The 18,809-nt window shown below is 58.5% G+C and overlaps 1 protein-coding gene across 7 annotated transcripts in view; it reads right to left on the bottom strand.

Annotated features, from left to right (window-relative positions):
* SH3TC1 (SH3 domain and tetratricopeptide repeats 1) overlaps nucleotides 1-18,809 on the bottom strand; it is a 42,378-nt gene that overhangs the window by 20,559 nt on the left and 3,010 nt on the right. For 5 of the 7 annotated variants that reach the window (XR_004669472.3, XR_004669473.3, XM_063603716.1 and 2 more), the window contains 8 exons: nucleotides 15,227-15,426; nucleotides 10,764-10,838; nucleotides 7,443-7,570; nucleotides 5,685-5,790; nucleotides 4,008-4,154; nucleotides 3,098-3,308; nucleotides 1,919-1,995; nucleotides 771-966 (listed from right to left, as the gene is read on the bottom strand). Coding sequence is in view for 5 of the 7 variants with exons in the window: in XM_063603716.1 (XP_063459786.1) it covers nucleotides 771-966; nucleotides 1,919-1,995; nucleotides 3,098-3,308; nucleotides 4,008-4,154; nucleotides 5,685-5,790; nucleotides 7,443-7,570; nucleotides 10,764-10,838; nucleotides 15,227-15,398 (1,112 nt within the window). In the remaining 2 variants the exon portion in view is untranslated. Of the gene's footprint in view, nucleotides 1-770; nucleotides 967-1,918; nucleotides 1,996-3,097; nucleotides 3,309-4,007; nucleotides 4,155-5,684; nucleotides 5,791-7,442; nucleotides 7,571-10,763; nucleotides 10,922-11,185; nucleotides 15,199-15,226; nucleotides 15,427-18,809 lie in introns of those variants that run through there. The other 2 variants (XM_034951985.3, XM_024928581.4) reach the window with 2 other exon arrangements.

Below are 18,809 nucleotides of genomic sequence, written 5' to 3'. Positions count from 1 at the left end.
ACCCAGAGCAGTTTTGGAAGGCACAAGGTACTCTGTGCAGCCCATGGGGGCCTGCAAGGTCGGGCCGAGAAGCTTCCTGGGGCTTAACGGAGGAGAGCGACGTGTGTACTGGATTAAATCGTGTCCCTCAATTCATGTCTCTCGGAACCTCAGAAGGTAAGCTTTCTTGGAGAAAGGATCTTTGCAGATGTAATTAGTTCAGCTAAGATGAGGTCAGATTGGAGTTGGATGGGCGCTAGGAGATGGGCACCCTTTTAAGAAGAGAATACGGAAGACACACAGAGGAAGACAGCCACGTGGAGGCGGCGGCAGAGTGCAGTGATGTGGCCACAAGTCAAGGAACGCCCGCGGCCACCAGGAGCTGGAAGAGGCAAGAAGGACCCTCCCCTAGAGTCTCCAGAGAAAATGTGGCCCTTCTGGCCTTGGTTTTAGACTTTTGGCCTCCACAACTCTGAACAAGCACATTTCTGTTGCTTTAAGCCCCCGGTGTGCAGTGCCTTATCACGGTAGCCACGGAAAGATGATGCACATGGGCAGGTGTGCATTCGAGGGAACGCTCTCCCTGCAGCAGCCCGGAGAAAGGACGCCAGGGAACCCTGGAGTCAGGCACTGGGGCCAAGGGGGCAGCAGCCTGAGGACAAGGGAAGAGACTAGGCGTCGTCCACAGTGACTTTCAGGCTTGTTACCTGGGGAGCCAGGTGGACGCAGCAACGTCCCCTTAGGTGAGATGGGGGTGGGTTCAGGAAAGGGGCGGGGCTCCAGCCACTCACTCGGACACGGGGCCCTGCATGCTGATGAGGCTGCTCCGCACAAACCCCACCTGGCCCGAGGCTGCGTGTCGGCCCACGCACCAGGGCAGGCTGGGCACCTGCGCCCCAAGGATCTCGATGAGGTCGCCACCTCGGAAGGTCATCTCTTCGGGCCCTGAGCCCTGGAAGTCTGCCAATGCCGAGGCCAGGCCCACAGCTGCGGAAGAAAGCCACATGGTGAGTGCCAGGGAGACCAAATGGGGGCCAGAGCGGGCAGACAGGGCCGATGCCAGCCACCCTGAACCATGGGGAATTCATCTTTTGGTTACTAGGAGGTTCGTAGTAAAGCTTGGTTTCCGCAATGAGGGAGGGAATGTCTATGTGGTCCTCACAGGGGATGTTTTTATCCCTCTGTTGAAGATGAGAAAAATGGAGGCTCAGAGATGTTGATAAATGAGCTTCGGCCATCAGCCTCCAAGGCCAAGGCTCTTTCCTCCTTTCCTTCTGCAGCCACAACCCCCGGCCCCACCTACTCCCCACCCGGCTCCTGCATGGGGACTTTAGTCCCCCTGACAGGTGCACAGGCCACCCAGACACCGGCAGCTCTGACAGGGGCACAGGCCATCCAGACACCGGCAGCTTGCCACAGAGCAAAAAGCGCTGGACCCGACATCCAAGGAGAAGGGCTGCTGGCAGTGCCAGCTTTTCATAAAGAGGACGCGGTCACGGTCCTCTGTTAGTGCGCGTGGCAAATTCAGCCAGTGCCAGCCCACCTCGGCCCAGGGCCTTCCAGGCGTTTCCCATGGTGACAGAAGGCTAGACTCTGAGACTGTTGGGTTGCACTGTCTGAGAAGTGGCGTTTAGGAGCTCTTTGGAGACAGTGGCCAGGGGCCCTGGTGCAGCTTCACTGAGCATCCTATGAGGCTGCAGCAGCCCCCAGAGCTTCCTGAGTGTCAGTTATGACCTCACAAGCTGGAGAAGACTCGGTTGGTACAAAAGTAATTGCGGTTTTTGCCATTGAAAGCAATAACAAAAACCACAATTACTTTTGCACTACCTAATAGCTATCTCTCTGGCTCAGGGAGGATGTAGGGCAACTTCCAAAATGTTGGTGCTGCTCCCTAGCACACACGTTTCCCCAAAAAAGAGAGGCCCATGGAAACACTTACCCATCAGCGGGTTGCCGGGCATCACAGGGTCACCCATGGCATCGTCGATGGGGTCCTGGGGGATCCTAAGAGCCCACCTGGAGCCGGAAGAGAGAGGTCTTTGCTGCGGGATTTCAGATTTGGGGCAGATACATCCTGTGCAGAGACTGGACAGGCCAGCAGCCCCCAGCAACCTGAGCAGGTCCCTTGCCTCCCCCAACACACACACGTGCACACACACACACACACACATGCCTGCCCAGGTGTGTGGCCTTCAGGCCCCGTGCGTGTGGCACTGCCCCCAGGGAGCCCCGCACCCCTCAGCCTAGGGCCCTTGTCCTGGAAACACCGCCACCCCTGTGGGCCTGGAACCCTGCAGACCTCCAAAGCACCTGCCTCCCCCAGCTCCACACAGTGAGGGGTGAGGGAGATCCCAGCCTGGGGCTCTGGAGGCCTGGATTCAAATCCTAGTACCACCGTGACTTTGCCATATAACCTGGACAGATCACTCCTCTCTCAGTCTCAGTTCCTTCAGCCAGAAAAAAAAGGAAGCTGGACTAGATGACTGACAATCCCTCTTTCCCAGATGGCAGAACACTCTCAGCGTCCCCTGTTGGGACACCACTGGCCAGAGCACATAGGAAGGATTCTTAGGAGAAGCTCCTCTTGGGTCTCAGTAATGAGAGAAGCCAAGCCACAGCCTGTCACTTGAGACACTGCAAATCAAGAGATTGAGGTTCTCTCTTTGCTTTGGCTACCAGGAAGCTCCAACCCAAGTTAATGCCCCTGCTTCAGCAAGTGAACAGGAGTTTGCATGTCACCTGTCCTCACATCCCCTGGCTCTATCTGTGGGTCCCGTGTGCCTTCTCACTCTGGATACGCATGTTTTATGTAGCTTCCTCAAAAGCTTTTCGGATGAGCCTGGTGAGAGCTCATGCCACATCTCCTGTGCCAGCAAACCCCAGGATAGCCCTGCCAAGTGGATGTCATTGGCCTATCATGCAGCTGGCAGGCCAGAGGCCCAGAGAGGTGGGCCAAATTGCCGAGGCCACACAGCTGGGAAGCAGCAGAACAAGGCCATGGCCAGGTCTGTCCGGGGCCCCCACCATTCCCTGTCCATCCCCTTGACCTCCAGATGACCCGGGCCTGGGAGTCTCAGCGAGGCCAACAGCTCTCAGAGCAGCAAAGTCCGGTACCTACTGATGAAATGGAATCAAAGGCTCCGGGGCGGCCGCCACTGCCACCTCCTCGGAGGACACGCTGGGGCTCGGCGGTGAAGAGTCTGTTTCCGGGGCCGCCTCTCCCTGGGGTGCCCCCGAAGCCTGCCTGAGGGCCTGGGGGCCATTTCCTGCATCCCGGGGACCCGTCATCACTCTCACATGGTGGTCAGGACACAGGACAAAGAAGGGCCCTTCAAAAGGATGGAGGTGGTCACTGAGGGTGGCCGGACTGGGCGCAGCTGTGGCCCTGCCCCCCACACCCCTGCCGGACAGACAACGAAGGCAACACCCACAGGAGTGGCCCCCCCAGTGTCTGCAGGCACAGAGACCCAAAGGGGCTCAGAAGGAGAGGTGGGCCCAGGGCGAGGTCCCAGCTCTGCCTCCATGTGGTGTGTGAGGCTGGCTCAGCCTCAGACCCTCGCCCTGGGCCTCAGTTTCCCTGACTGTGCGATGCGGAGCCAAACGTGGGACCCCCAGGGCCCTTCTCCATGGACTGCCCCAGTGACCCCAGCCACTGCTGGCAGTCCCCCTCCTGCTGTGGTCGGGTAGGAAAGACAGCCTCATGTCCCCTCCTCAGACTCGGCGGCCAGCCACAAGGCCAGGGCAGCAGCCATGTCAGAGACACGAGCTGGGGACTGGCACTAGACAGAACCTCTCTTCCACTGTTTCCCAGGCACCTCTGTGTCCCTGGGGGCTGGCCAGGGTCTCTAGAGCTAAGTGACAGTGCCACACCAAGCACACCTCCCTGCCTGAAGCACCCCTCAGCCTCCAGAGGTTCCGCAGCCCACAGCCCCAGACATGCTCAGCACAGCGGGATCCAGGCTGTCACCCCACGGCCCGGGAGTGCCCTGCACAGCTGGATCTCGGCCATCACCCCATGCAACACTCACCTTCTTGGATAAGGAGGCTCTCGTGGGTCAGCCTTAAGGCGTTCTCATCCACATGGACTTGGATAGCCGTCTCCTCCTCCTCACTGGGCGAGAGCAGCCAGAAGGCCTGGTCCATGAGCAGGTTTGCCAGGCAGTGATGAGTGAAGCCTGTGGAGGCCAGGCCCAGTCACCCGAGGGCTCCAGAAGAGGGGCAGGGAGGCAGGGAAGCCTGTGTGGTCCCAGGTCGGCTGAGCCCTGCACTGACCAGGTCCAGGGAGACCATGGAAGACACCCACCTGCCCTGGGGTGCCCACAGTGCTGGCTACACACAGCAGCCCACAGCCTGATCACCCGGGCTGTGAGAGGTCAAGCCCAGCTCCACCACCCACCAGCGGCAACCGTGGTCAAGTTATCTGACCTCTCCACGCCTCCATATTCCCCTCTGTGAGACGGAGACCATGTGGTCGGGGGCCGGGCAGGCCGCAGGGGGTATGGGCCAGCAGCAAGGTGGGTCTGAAATGCCCATGTGCAAGCCCCGCCCCGCATCATGAGCTGGTATCTGTTTCCATTTCTATCAGGTGGAGCCTTGTCTCTGGGATGCTGCGAGCTCCCCCCTCTCGTCTGGGGCAGTGAGCCTTCGTTCACCGCAGCTGAACTAGGAGGCTCGGTGCACGCGTAAGGCACAGGCAAGTGATGTGAGAATCCTGCCTCCACACTCAGCGTAGAGTGGACTCTGAAAGAGGGGGACAGGAAGCCTGCTGCCCTCTGGATGGACATCCCCCCACAATGGCCATCACTGTGGATGGGCAGCCGCAGATGAGCCACTTCCTCCAAGAACCGGATCAAGAAGCCCACGTCCACCGTGGGATGAGCCTTAGCCCTGCTCACCGGTGCTTGGGGAATTGTGGCTACAATTCTTACTCCCTAACTCACTTAGCCCTCAAATCAAGGGTGGTGTCGCAAGATCCCCAGGGAGGCTCCGTTAGAGCCTGGAATTCCTCCAAATGGAACAGGGAATGTGCCAGGAAGAGCTCACGTGGGTCAGCTTTCAAATAACAGCTTTCCCGGTCAGCACTGAGGCCACTGGATGGCAGCTTCCCTCAAGTTCTGGTTGAGGGAAATTACAGAGGGCAGAGAGTGAAGGCAACTAGAAGCGCAGCCTAAATCATTCCTGCAACAAAGACCCACATCCGTCTACGACTCCGCCTACCCAGCATTTCTCCCTGAGCACCAGGTGTGCACACCGGTGTTGCTATCTTGCTAGTGAGGCCTTTGTGAGCCTGCCTGTTCTAAAGCACAGATTCATGGCTCATGCCTGTAATCCCAGCACTTTGGGAGGGCAAGGCGGGCGGATCACCTGAAGCCAGGAGTTTGAGATCAGCTTGGTCAACATGGTGAAACCCCATCTCTACTAAAAATACAAAAAATTTAGCTGGGCATGGTAGCTCGTACTTATAATCCCAGCTACTCAGGAAGCTGAGGCAGGAGAATCGCTTGAACCCGGGGGGCAGGGGTTGCAGCGAGCTAAGATTGCGCCATTGCACTCCAGCCTGGGCGACAGAGCAAGACTTCGTCTTAAAACAATAAATCAATAAATAAATAAACAAAGCACCAATTTGTAATCTAAGTGCATGGTGTGTAACCAGCACCTTCCGACGGGCGTCCCCATGACCAATTCTGGGAGGGTCACCTCTTTACCGAGAGCGTGGTAGGTGGAAAACTTCCAGATTTCTTCAAAAGTCTTAAACGTCACCACGATCCGGTCCTGGTCACTGTGGATGGACAGCAGCCTGGCTGATAATTCCTTAAGAGAAAGAAATAGGAATTCGAGAGGTCCCCAGGAGCTCTGGGGCATCTGTCAGGAGGACAGCGTCCACATGACAGAGACATCTTGCAGATGTGGCCCCGGCGGGGGATGACACACCCAGGGCAGATTCCTTCACAGCCCAAGTCAGCTCCTCCCCTGCTCTCAAGCCAGCCGTGGCTCCCCAGAGCCTGTGGGGAGAAGCCCCTGCCCTTCCCAGAGCTCACGTGGCCCCCATGCCCTGGCTCCTCACCCTCTACACCTCCCCCTCAGCACTCTACCTGCCTTATCCCCCACACACCAGTGACCGCCGCTTCTCCCGCCCTAAGCTGGTCCCTCTTCGGCTGTGCTCTCAGCCCTGAGTGGCCCCAGCCCCACCTGCAGCATCAGCTCTGATTTCCATCCCCCCACCAGCATCCCCTCTCCTCTGATTTCTATTAATCAGTGTTGACAGGGGCATGAAAAAATAACAGCAGCTAACACTGGAACTCTTCCGACTCGGGAAGTGTGTGTCGGGGGGTACTATTAGACTCCCCATTTCAGAGACAAAAAATAAGGCGACGTTTCTTTCTTTCTTTTTTTTTTTTTTTTTAGAGATGAGGTCCCACTCTGCTGCCCAGGCTGGAGTGCAGTGGCATAATCATGGTTCATTGCAGCCTCAACCTCCTGGGCTCAGATAATCCACCCATTTTACCTCCCACAGGTGCACACCATCACGCCTGGCTAACTTTTTAAATTTTTTTGTAGAGACGAGGTCTCCCTATGTTGCTGAAGCTGGTCTTGAACTCCTGGGCTCAAGTGATCCTCCTTCGTCGTTCGCCCAAAGTGCTAGGATTACAGGTGTGAGGCACCATGTCCTGCTGAAGGCCCCATTTCTTATTCAAGATCTGACCTCTGTCAGTGGCTCAGCTGAGATTCAAACCCGGAGCCAGCACGCTGACCCAGTTCACCTGTGCCCGACATCCCGCACGACAGCCCCACGTGTTGAGCAGGTACTATGTGTCCAGCACCCTGCAGGTGCTTGGTGTGAGTTAATCACATAACCCTCAAGTCAGCCCCCCAGGGATGTAATTCTAAGCATCCCCAGTATGTGGCTGAGGAAGCAGAGTTCACAGAGGCTAAGAGGCACCGGCCAAGGCCAGGCTGGTCCAACCCCAGTCAGTGGTGGTAACGCCCAGCCCAGCTCCCAAGCCCCCAGCCCTCAACCATGGGGAGGTCTGCCAGGTCAAGACACACCCTGTGCCAGCCTCCCCAGAAGGCTGGTATGTGCAGAAGCCCACAGGAGGCTGGCTTTTTCACCAGAAAAAATAAGACTAACTTCACACTTGTCCTTAACTCCCCATCAAAGAGACTTTGACAGTCCTTGTGGGTGGAGGGCAGGTGGAGAAAGGGACAGCTCGAGGTACCCTGTTGCTGGGGCTGTGGGAGAGCAGAGGGACGATCATAGTGCCCTCCACAAAGCAAGTGGGAGAAACAAGCCCTCACCACCCACTGGGTATCACAGCCGCCCCTCCAAGGCCACCACTGTCCTGAGCGGCTCTCGCTCTCTGAGGCCTGCCTCCTGTGTTCCCGGTCTCAGACACTGCACCTCAGCCCCTCTCTCCCCCCGACTCCAGCTCCCATCCCTGAGCAGGCCCCAGAGGGCTACTCACCCCAAGCACGCGGGCCATCTCCCGGCTATCATTCTCCAGCAGGCGGAGCTGGCCCCGGAGGGTCTGCTGTAGGCCGGGGTCCCGCAGTCCGCTCTTCCTCCGCACAGCCAGCAGCTGCAGGGTCAGGTCTGGAGGGGCAGATGGAGGTTGGGCAGTTGGTCTGACGTGGGCTGGGAAGTCTGTGGGGCAGTGTACTCCACCTGCCAGCCTCCAACCCACACACCTGACCCCGAAGGCCTGGGCAGTGAGCTCCTGGGGAGCCCAAGCCCCGGGTTTAGATCTCAACCTTGCCCCACCCCTATAAAGGCCTTGGACCACTGCCTAGCTCCCAGCCTGTTTCTTTCGGGGTGAGTGCCTGTCCTATGGAGTGGTGGGGACAAGTGGACTCATGTCCCCTGCAGGCCAGGCCGGCACAGAAACCACTGCGCACAGATGGTCTCTCCTCCCTGTCACCGTGACCTCCAACCCCTCCCCTCAGTGCGCTGCCCCAGAGGGTTGCTGCATCGGAACTTGCGGGCACAGGACCTGGACAGCCACATTTAGCAAGCCCCTCCTCCACGCCCATGGTGACTGTAAGGTGGGGAGTCTGGGACCATGGGGGCACCCACCTCCAGCAAACACCCCACAAGCACCTTGGAAATCTCAGTTCTGCCTCCCTAAGCCGGCTCCTCTCCACTTCTTCCCTGTCTCTCAGAGGGCAGAGGGCCCCCACCCCTGCTCGGATCAATGACACCTCCTACTCACACACCACATCAGCCACCAGCAACCCCATGGGCTCCACCCCCCACCCCACTCCTGCCCCCATCGTGGTTCTGAGCCTTGGCGGGTCTGACCTGGGCAGCTGTCCACACCTGGCCCTCCCTCCTGTCTGTCCCCTGGTCTGCGCAGAGCCATTGGGACCCCATGACAGCATGGTCCGACCCATCGGCCTACTCTGGGCCATCCCTGTGGCACCATCCAGCGGAATCTTCCGCAGGGGTGGGCACGTGCTCTGTCTGCTGTGTCCCATTCGGGGGCCACCTGCCACGGGGGCTGTGGAGCTCCTGAGATCCAGCCCCCTCCTCAATGTCTGAGGTTGGCAATTTCCCACTAGAATCCAGGCTCCCGGGGCTGTGACCCCATCTGCCCTGTGCACTGTCCCTTCCCAGTGCCTGGAAATGCTGAGAAAAAAGTGTTCCCAATCCTCCAGGTCAAGACTCGGCCCCAGATCTCTAGGCAGTGGCATTCCAGGGGCTTTGGCCTCTACAGAGCATGGCTGCCCCAAGGGAGAAGGTGGGGAGAAGGGAAGAGAATGAGGAGTAGAAGGGGAGAAGGAGAGCAGGGAGAGGGGAGACACCAGGAGGGGTAGAGGGAGGGAGAAGGGAGAAAACGGTGTGGGGGCGGGTGGAGAGGGAGGGAGTGGGGAGAAACCAGGAGGGAGAGAGGGAAGGAGAAGGGAGACAACGGTGAGCGGGAGAGGGAGGGAGAAGGGAGACAACGGTGAGGAGGGTGGAGAGGGAGGGAGAGGGGAGAAACCGGGAGGGGGAGAGGAAGGAAGAGGGGAGAAACCAGGAGGGGGAGAGGAAGGAAGAGGGGAGAAACCAGGAGCGGGAGAAGGGAGACACCGGGAGGGGGAGAAGGAGGGAGGAGGGAGAAAACGGGAGGGGGAGGAGGGAGGGGGAGAAAACGGGACGGGGAGAAGGAGGGAGAAGGGAGAAAACAGGACGGTGGGGAGAGGGAGGGAGAGGGGAGAAACCAGGAGGGGGAGAGGGGAGACACCGGGAGGGGGAGAAGGAGGGAGGAGGGAGAAAACGGGAGGGGGAGAAGGAGGGAGAGGGAGAAAACGGGACGGGGAGAAGGAGGGAGAAGGGAGAAAACAGGACGGTGGGGAGAGGGAGGGAGAAGGGAGAAAACAGGACGGTGGGGAGAGGGAGGGAGAGGGGAGAAACCAGGAGGGGGAGAGGGAGGGAGGGGGGAGAAAAGGGGAGGAAGGAGGGAGGGAGAAGGGAGAAAACGGGTGGGGGGAGAGGGAGGTAGAGGGGAGAAACCAGGAGGGGGAAGAAAATGGGAGGGGGAGAGGGAGGGAGGGGGGAGAAACCCAGAGGGAGAGAGGGAGGGAGGGGAGAGAAACCGGGAGGAAGAGAGAGAGGGAGAGGGGAGAAAATGGGAGGGAGAGACAGATGGAAATGAGACAGAGACAGAGATGGATTCTCACACCTTTGAATAAGCTTAAAGCACCTGCCTGAGAGTTTTCTGCTAGGGGACCCTTGAGCAAACACCCTCACCCCCTATGGGGGAAGGGCCAACCGGGCCAACCTGGAGACTTCTGGAATCTGGAATCCACTCCCCCAACAGGAGGCACCAGCCCATCATTCCACAATGGTTCCTGAGCTGTGACGGCTTTTTTTTTTTTTTTTTTTTTAAGAATTTGCCCAGGCTGGAGTGCAATGGCGCAATCTCGGCTCACTACCTCTGCCTCCTGGGTTCAAGTGATTCTTCTGCCTCAGCCTCCCAAATAGCTGGAATTACAGGCATGCGCCAACTAATTTTTGTATTTTTAGTAGAGATGGGGTTTCACCATATGGGCCAGGCTGATCTTGAACTCCTGACCTCAAGTGATCCACCGGCCTCGGCCTCCCAAAGTGCTGGGATTACAGGCGTGAGCCACCGCGCCCAGCCTGCATTTTCAAATTCTAAATAATGGTCCTATTGCCTAATGCATCCTGGTTATCCCGAGTGGCCACCAGCAGTGCTGACCACACAAAAGGAAAGTCAGAGGACAGTCGGGCATCACCGCAAAGGGGAAAAGCCAGCAATGGATGCTGGGGTCTCCATTCCTCCCCAGCGGGGGGTTGGGGGGTCTCCAGGGTAAGGGGCTTCTTACACCTCCACAGCCGGCAGCTTCCTGGGCCCCCTTTGTGGGCTCTGCTCCCCGGCCCAGGGCTGCCTCCCTCCACCTGTGCGGAGATCCCATCCCTGGGAAGCCTGTGCCTGGACACCTCGCCCCACGACGCAGTGGGTACTTTCGTCTACCTCTTACCATATGGCACCTGTGAAGCCCCTCCCTGGGGTGTCACCCACGGAGTCCCCAGGACCGTGTCTGCCATTTGTGCAGGTGCACACAGGGATGCCTAGGGGAGCCCCCAGGGGCCATGTCCCCCTCTGGGTGCAGGACCTAGGCATCCGCATTTAACAAGCCCTTCTTTCTATTCCCATCATGATTTTAAGGCGGGAAGTCTGAGGCCGCACTTTGAGAAGCCCTGGGTTAGACTCTTGGATGCCCAGGGAGCGGCACAGCCCGGATTTGAACCTGAAGCCCTGTGTAGGGCCCAGGATGTTTACCTGTGGGATAAACCCCCATCTGGCAGGGAGGGGTCCCAGCAGCAGGCCCAGCCACGCGGGCAGGAGGAGCCTCATCTGCAACACAGCAGGTTCCCAGGATTAGGGGAGGCCAAGCAAAGGCCTGGCTCCTCTGAAGGTGCCAAACGCTCCAGGTCTCTCTGCAAGAAAAGAGGTGAGTTCTGTCCCGCACGAGCCGCCTTTCCCACAGCTGCCTTCCTACAGTCTCCCCAGAGCCCAGCAAGGAGGGAAGCTGCCTGCATTTCCCAGCGTGCTGTGACAAGCTGCCCCACTCAGAGGCTTAAGACCACACGACTCGTATGATTCCGCCGCTCTCAAGTTCCAATGGGCCTCACAGAGCTAAAGTGAGGGTGTGGACAGGGCCCTGTTCCTCCCAGGGGCTCTGGGGAGAATCCACTCCTCACCTTCAAGAGGCCGCACACGTCCCTCGGCTTGTGGCCGCCACTTCTACTTCCGCTTTGTCACTGCATCTCCTTTTCTACCTCTCCCTCCTGCCTTCCTCCTACAAAGGCCCTGTGATTCCATGGAGGGCCCACTGGAGCATCCGGGATCATCTCTCCATCTCGAGATCCTTGCCTTTGATCACATCTGCAAAGTCCCCTTTGCTGGATGAGGTAATGCAGGCGTAGGTCGTGGGGATAAGGACATGGGCATCTTTGGAGGACTTTATCTGAGCCCACAGACGGGCTCAGCCTCACAGCTTGTGCAGGTGGGAGCCAGGACATAGACCCCTACTGGTTGCTTGGTTCCCTGCTGGGGGTCACCCCTCTGGCCATTGGTCCTGCAGAGTTTGCATCTTGGCCTGGGCACTTCATCTCTGTCCTGCGCAGTTTCTCTAACCAGGCCTCAGGATCCAGGGGGATCTGATTAGGAAAACCTGCAACTGCAGCAGAGAGTAGTGAACTTCTGCGTGGCCGGTCTTCACAGCCTCCTAGACGTCTCACTCAGAGCCCTGGGCACAGCACAGCCACAGTGGTCTTGGGCCTTGCATTGCGACGGTGTTCACTTCACACCCACGTTTGCTAACCACCTGCAGTGGCGTGCACTTGCCCGGTGTGGCCAGAGCCCATTCCTAGGCCTCACTTGCTCTGCAGCCCCAGCCCAAGCCCAGAGCTAGGCATGCAGTGGGGGCTCAGAAATGTCTCAAATGGGCCGGGCGCAGTGGCTCACGCCTGTAATCCCAGCACTTTGGGAGGCTCAGACAGGTGGATCACCTGAGGTTAGGAGTTCAAGACCAGCCTGGCCAACATGGTAAACCCCATCTTTACTAAAAATACAAAAATTAGCCGGGCAGGGTGGCGCACACCCATAGTCCCAGCTACTCGGGAGGCTGAGGCAGGAGAATCACTTGAACCCAGGAGGCGGAGGTTGTAGTGAGTCGAGATCACACCATTGCACTCCAGTCTGGGCAACAGAGCGAGACTCCATCTCAAAAAAAAAAGAAAGAAATGTTTCAAATGGAAAGAAGGTGTGTGGTGCTCAGATCTCGACTCCGTTGGCCGACGATGCACCTGACAGCGGTAACCGAAACACACCCCGCAGATGCTCCAATGGGCTAAGAAGAACGTGTGCTCGGAATTTGAGCTAAAGAATCCAGCAGCAGCCAGCCTGGAGATTCACTCCCTGTCTGAAGAAGATCTGAGCCTCTGGCTCATTGCAGGGAATGCAGGCCATGCAGATCCTGCCCCTTTGCTTGGAAGGGTTGGATGAGGGTTGCCAGGTGGAGGATGGTAGAGGGAGGGTGCGAAGGGAAAATGCTACATCAACTGCATGCTTTTCACAGGGGTCCTGTCCAGCCCGCCACTGCTGAACCACCCTGTACATGAGTCCTCTCAATCAACCCTATGTCATGGTCGCTGGCTCTGGGTCTCCTCTTCAGTCTCTCAAACAAGGTGCCATCCCTATTGAAGTTGATAGAGTTCCGGCCCAACAGCTTCTAAACACCATCCTCCAGTTCAAAAGCCAGGGCTCCCTGGAAACACGGGGCTGTGGACATGGCCGATCCCAGGGCTATGGCAGGGAAAGTGCAAGATAAGCCTGGAACATCTCATGTCCCAGAAAGTGAGGACGCACCCACTAAGTGACGTAGACACATGGAAAGCCCAAATCTAGCGTGATTTGAATGACAAAATAGGTAATGATGTATATAGTATGGAGACTCAATTAAAGATGTGTTAGCCTACGCTGAAATAAATCAATGGATAACTGGGGAGCGGGACAGCTCTTCCTTAGAGTTGAAAGCTGATTGCTGAATGGAGAAGGGTTGCCTAATTAGACAGTCACTGCCTGGCAGCCTCTGTCGCAAGGATTATTTCAGCCAGGCCAGCCCATGATGAGACAGTAGCGCTTCATGAATTTGATGAGGAACAGGATATTCATGCAGTTTCAGAGTGTTGTCCCCCCAGCTACTTACTAACTGCAGAGGGGAGAAAAATAACTGTGCAGTGGGGAGAACTGGCAGCCGCCCCTTCTCCAAGGGACCAAAATTAGCGTCACCAGCCAGAGACTAATAGACATCGTCTGCACGGAAGAAACATCACTTCTGCGGGATTCCTGCCCAAATCCCTAATGTGATCGTGAAGAAATAGTAGCTGCACTCGAATCGAGGGACATTCTACAAAAGATCCAAACTGTATCCTTCAAAACAGCAGCCTCCAGATTAAAAGGTACCTCAGAGAGGTCGCGGTCACGTCAGAACACAAGGTGTGACCCAGGAATTTTTTTTTTTTTTTTTTTTTGCTATAAAGGATATTATTGGGATAAATGGCAAGATCTGAATGAGGCCTGTAGATGAGGTGATGGTGTTATTGAAAGCAGGGAATTAACATTGAAATAATTACATTGCGGTTATGTAAGAGAATGTACTGGTTTTAGGAAATATGGACACCTTTTAGGATGAAGGGGCATCATGTCTGCAATTTACTCCCAAAAGGATCAGAAGAAAATCACACACACACACACACACACACACACACACACGAGTACACACACAAAGGAGAAGTCCTAAAATGCGAACATTCAGGGAACCTGGGTATGGGCAAATGGAATTATCTGTACTATTTCTTGCCACCTTTGATGTCTATCTGAAATTGTCCAGAGAAGACGAGGAGGTGAAGGAGCTGATGAGAAGCCCCACCCCAAGCCAGCTTTCCCTCGGCCAAGCAGGGAAAGTTTCCTCAGCTCCCCTCCGCTGGGTCCACAGAGATTCGCTCCAGGCAGCGGCGATGCCACGGTGCTTTGCTGAGCCTTCGGAGGAGGAAACAGCCAGCCACTCAGGGCAAAGGCTTCCAACTCCTGCCACTCCCCTTCCCAGAGGCTCCCAGCTCCTCCCTGGGCCCCGCGGCTCTGTGGGAGGCTGGCCAGGGCCCTCCTGCGCGTCTCAGTTTCCTTGTGCACTCGTGGCCCTGGGCACAGCCCAGCCCCTTCCTTTCGTGAGGCCTGCCCTGGAGGGAACGCGATTCCATGGCCGGGTGGGCTCCCCAGGCCCAGGCCCCACCCCAAACCTCTGAGCCGCCCTTCCTGCCCGGGCATGCCAGTGCCTGCAGACCACTTCCCCTTTGTGATCAGTGCAGGAGGCCATCCACCCCTTCCCATCTCCACCCTCAAGCAGAAGGGCAGGATCGCAGGTATAAAACACTCCCACACCTGGCTGTGAGCCAGGCGACAGTATCTGAGGTTTCCACGCCACTGTCCAAACACATCCTTCGTTCATCAATCCCTTGAACAGTGATGAAGCACCTACCATGTGCCAAGCCCTGGAGTCCCGAGACAGGGACATAGGCAGCTAAGAGGAGGCTGGGCTGAGGCTGGACACTGGGAGGACGAGGCCCAGGGACGGGTCACAACCGCAGCTGTCTCCTGCCGGGAGGGGCCGTGCAGGCCTTGGTCTCCCCTGCCTCTCACCTCGTCCCCTTCAGGGTCTCAGGATGGGGGTAAGAGGGGATCCTGGAGATCACCTAGGCCACTCTTCAGGTCTCCCGGGAATTCAGGAAACTGGGCACATGTCCTGGCCCGGCCCCTGACCACAGGGCGGCCTGGCCCGGCCCTTCCCTCTCTGCACCTTGGGTGCCTCCTGGAGAACGAGGATGCCTCATCCTGAGGACTCTCAGGGGTTCCAAGGCCAAACCCATTGGACTGTTTCTGGAATGGTCTCTGAACATGTGAGTTCAAAGGCCCCTGCCTCGTTCTTTGCCAGTTTTGTTATCACTGACGCGTCCCTGGAAAAACACGAGCTGGGCCCTGGCCTCTCAAGTGACTCAGCGGGCACAGTGGCTCCTGTTAAACACACGCGGGGGAAGGAAACGAGAAATGATGGAGAGCAGACCCCAGCCCCAGCCCCAAGAGGCCCGGAGGCAGGCAGGGTGGTGAGGGATGGATGGACGGGGCAGGTGGGGTGGAGGAGTGGGTGGGATGGAGGGCGGGTGGTGAGGGTGGAATGAACTCACCGCCTCTCACCGGTGCCTTGGCCTCCTTGGGCCCCGCTTTCTCCCAGCTCACAGAGGGCCTCATGGCCACAGTCCGGACCTGGTCCCGGCTGCTGCCACCTCCTGAGGGTCCCACAGGACCCCTCCCCATGGGGGCCGGCTCCTCAGTGGTCACGGCAGGGAGGTTCTCCATGACCCGCAGAGACCGCACATGCCTGGCCCTGTGGACAGAGGGGGTGTGGTCAGGAGAGGTGGCCCCTCCAGAACCAGCACGGAGGTTGTGTCCAGGGCTGGGGTCCAGAAAGAGAACACCAGCGTTGCTGAGCACCTGCGCCTTTCAGATCCAGCAAGCCCCTCACCGCACCGTGCACCGTGTTGTGGTGGGTGTGATCCCGCACCGCTGCTGCGCCTCCCCTCCCTATCTCGGGTTTGCTGTGCTCCCTTCCTCCACGGGGCCTCCTCTCGCTGGTTTTCTGCCTGGAGTCCCCTTCCCCGTCGAGGCAGAACCCCTGGGTGCCTTGTGCCCCTCCTCAGGAGCCGGTCACTGCCTCTTTGCTGGGCCATCACACCCGACAGACCGTGCTCCCGGAACAGTGCTCCTTCGCCTGTCAGAAGACACAGAAGGACACAGAGTCCCCCTTCCAGCGTCACAAATAGGCACAGGGGCCATGGGGATGGCAGCCTGGGCCAGGGCTGAGGTGCGCAGGGGACAAACCCCAGCTGTGGCCACAGGGACGGGGTCAGCCACGTCCGCCTCAGCTCTGGCCTCAGACAGAGGGGCTAATAAGAGAGGAGGATGGCAAGCACATAGTCAGAACCCTGCTGTCCCCAAAGGGAGGGCTTGGTCATGGGGGGCCTCACTGTTCACTGATTGTGGGTGGGGAAAGGTCCACCCTGCCCCTCCAGAACACCATGGCCAGGGCAGTTTTCAAGTCTAGAGCCTCGGGGAGCAATGGGGATGCAGAGGAAGGAAAAGGGGTTCCGTCCGTGCCTGATGTGTGGTGAGAAGGTTTTCGCTGCTGCTGTCTAATACAGGCTCTGCTGCCCCTGCTTGGTGAAATGTGAGGTGGGGAAGAAATAAGCCCAGCATGCCCCGCAGCTCCTGCCTCCGATCTCCTCGCCCAGCAAGATATTCTGAGCAAACATTGGGACAGACTTTCCGGTACGTGGACTCGTCCCCTTGCTCCTGGCTTGAAGCCCCTCAGTGGCCGGCAAACATCCCCTCTGCAGGCAGGGCACGGAGAACCGGGACGGCCATGCCTCTGACCTCTGTCTGGGAGCAAAAGTGCAAGTCTGGCCTCCTGCTGTCCTGTCACCCCTTTTGTGGTGGATGCTGGCGGGCAGGGCACCCAGGGCTTGCCAGGGCCTCCGTCCGGGCCTCAGAGCCCTGATGGGCCCACGAGGCTGGGGCCTTCCAGCTGCCAGGACAACCCCCAGAGCCTCCTGTCCTTGTCCCCATCTCCCACTTCCACCCTGGTCTCTGGGCAGGGAACGTGGCAGGGGACTGGGAGGCAAATCAGGCAGCTGTTGGGGGTGCGTGGGGTCTGCAGTCAGGGACAGAGGACGCAGCTGTGAAGGGGAGGCAGGAGGCCCTGGACATCGAGCACCTGGGAAGGGCAGAGAGGCACCCCTGGGAGCTTCAAGCCAGGAGCAGGGGGACGAGTCCATGCACCGCAAAGTCTGTCCCAGTGTCTGCTCAGAATGTCTTGCAGGGGCGGGGAGATGGGAGGCAGGAGTTGCGGAGATGCTGGGCTTATTTCTTCCCCACCTCAGTTTTTTACCAAACAGGGGAAGCTGGGCCTGCATTAGACAGCAGCACGGAAAATCTCACCATACATCAAGCACAGATGGAGCCCAGTTTCCTTCCCCAGCACCCCCAGCCCTCCCCCGAGGCTCTGAGCCTGAAAACCCAGAGGCGGTCAAGACTGACCTCAGGACAGTCCCAGGACAGTAGGTGCCAACTGGCACACCTCCTGGTATCAGACACCTTGGCCCAGCAACCCCCAGGGAAGGCCTACCTCCCCAGTGCAGAGATGGGGAAACTGAGGCTCTGAGGGGCTAGGCAATTCTCAAGCCTGTGTGCAAGCACACACACACACACACACATGCACCCGCACACCTATCAGACCGAAGCAGAAGTGCACACTGCAGCTGCCATCCCTGCCATGCCTTTTCCCACCCACGAGCACCTCCTCCCTCCCCGCACTGCTCTCGGCTCGGGCCACCACTGTGGCGACAGGTCCCTTCACAGAGGCTGCTCCCCAAGAGGCAGCTCCTGTGTAACGTTTAGTACAGGATGAGGAAACCCTCATGGGGGGCAAGTCGGCTGCAGGCAGGGACGAGTGGGTGTCATGTAAGCCCAGCCATCACCCCTGCCCCCACGGCTGTGGCTGTCACCCTGAGAACTGGCCTCCCAGGCCCCAGCTCACCGCATACTTTGGGCTCCATCAGCAGAGCAGGGGTGGGAGGAGCCCACGGTCTAAAGTCCTTGGTTTCAACAACCACCCACCTCCCACACAGAGGGAGGGAGACCCAGGCCTGCTAAGTTGGGAATTTCGACAGAATAGTGATGGTTCCGTGAGGCAGGTTCTATGAGGCATAGAGAGGGTCCCCTAGCTCTGGCCGGGGAGGGAATCTCCCACAGTCAGGGAAGGCTCCCTGGGGATGCTCAGAGTGCAGGGCCTCAGCCAGATCAGCCCCGGGCCAGCAAGGCTTGCAGAGGCGACAGCCCCTGGCTGTGAAGTGGCCCCGGCACCCCACCTTCCATCTGCACACCTGCTCCAACTGTAATCTGATTGATCAGTTTGTGGCCAAATCCTTCCCACCCCCCAACCACCTCTGAGGGGCAGGGACCAGGACCTGTGGGGGCCGGGAATGGTGAATCAGGAGACATCTGACGCCAAGAGGCGCCCAAGAGACCCTCCGGGGAAGCTGTTCGCCCAGGAGTGGGAGCAGGGTGCAGCCCATGAGACTTGCTTTCCAAAGGAGGAAGCGTGAGTGGAACTGCGGACGCAGAACACAGCCTCACTGATCAAATGCCCTGTGCAGACTGGTGCCTTCACCCTCCCTGTTCCCATGTCCTGGGACCCTGGTCACGCCTGGAGAGCTCTGGGCACCTTCAGGGGCAGTGCAGGATGCCCTGGCTGCCCTCGCCCAGCCTCGGACTTTGCTTTCTCCTTCTTGCTCTGCAGGACTGCGGTCCTGGCACCTGTGGCTGCCTGTGCCCACCACCTGGCCCTGAGTCTGTGGCAGCACCAGGAAGCCCCTGCCTGCAAGGCCAGGCTGTCTTCCCGTCTCCTCTCCGGAAGCACATGGAGGCGTCTCAACAAAGCGCTGGAATCCACTCCCTGGGCATGCTAGCTCCCTGGTTTTGGGGGTCTTTCGCTCCCAATGCCTGACCTCGGAGTCCTTGTCCTCCCATCTCTGCCTCTTTGTCCCTCAGAAGCTGGGTCTTATGTCCCTATAGGCAGAGCAGGAGTCCCAGCAGCCTTTCTCCATCCACTGGCTGATGCCCGGGACACCTGCCTGCCTCCCAGCCCACCACCTCCCCCTGGGTTAGGAACAGGCCTGTTCGAAATGGCATCCAGGGCTTCTCCGGGCCTGG

The sequence above is a fragment of the Pan paniscus genome, chromosome 3 (genome assembly GCF_029289425.2).
Source record: "Pan paniscus chromosome 3, NHGRI_mPanPan1-v2.0_pri, whole genome shotgun sequence".
In the NCBI taxonomy this organism is placed as follows: Eukaryota; Metazoa; Chordata; class Mammalia; order Primates; family Hominidae; genus Pan; species Pan paniscus.
Note: the sequence above shows the minus strand (reverse complement) of the source record. Positions and strands in the feature narration are given on the sequence as shown.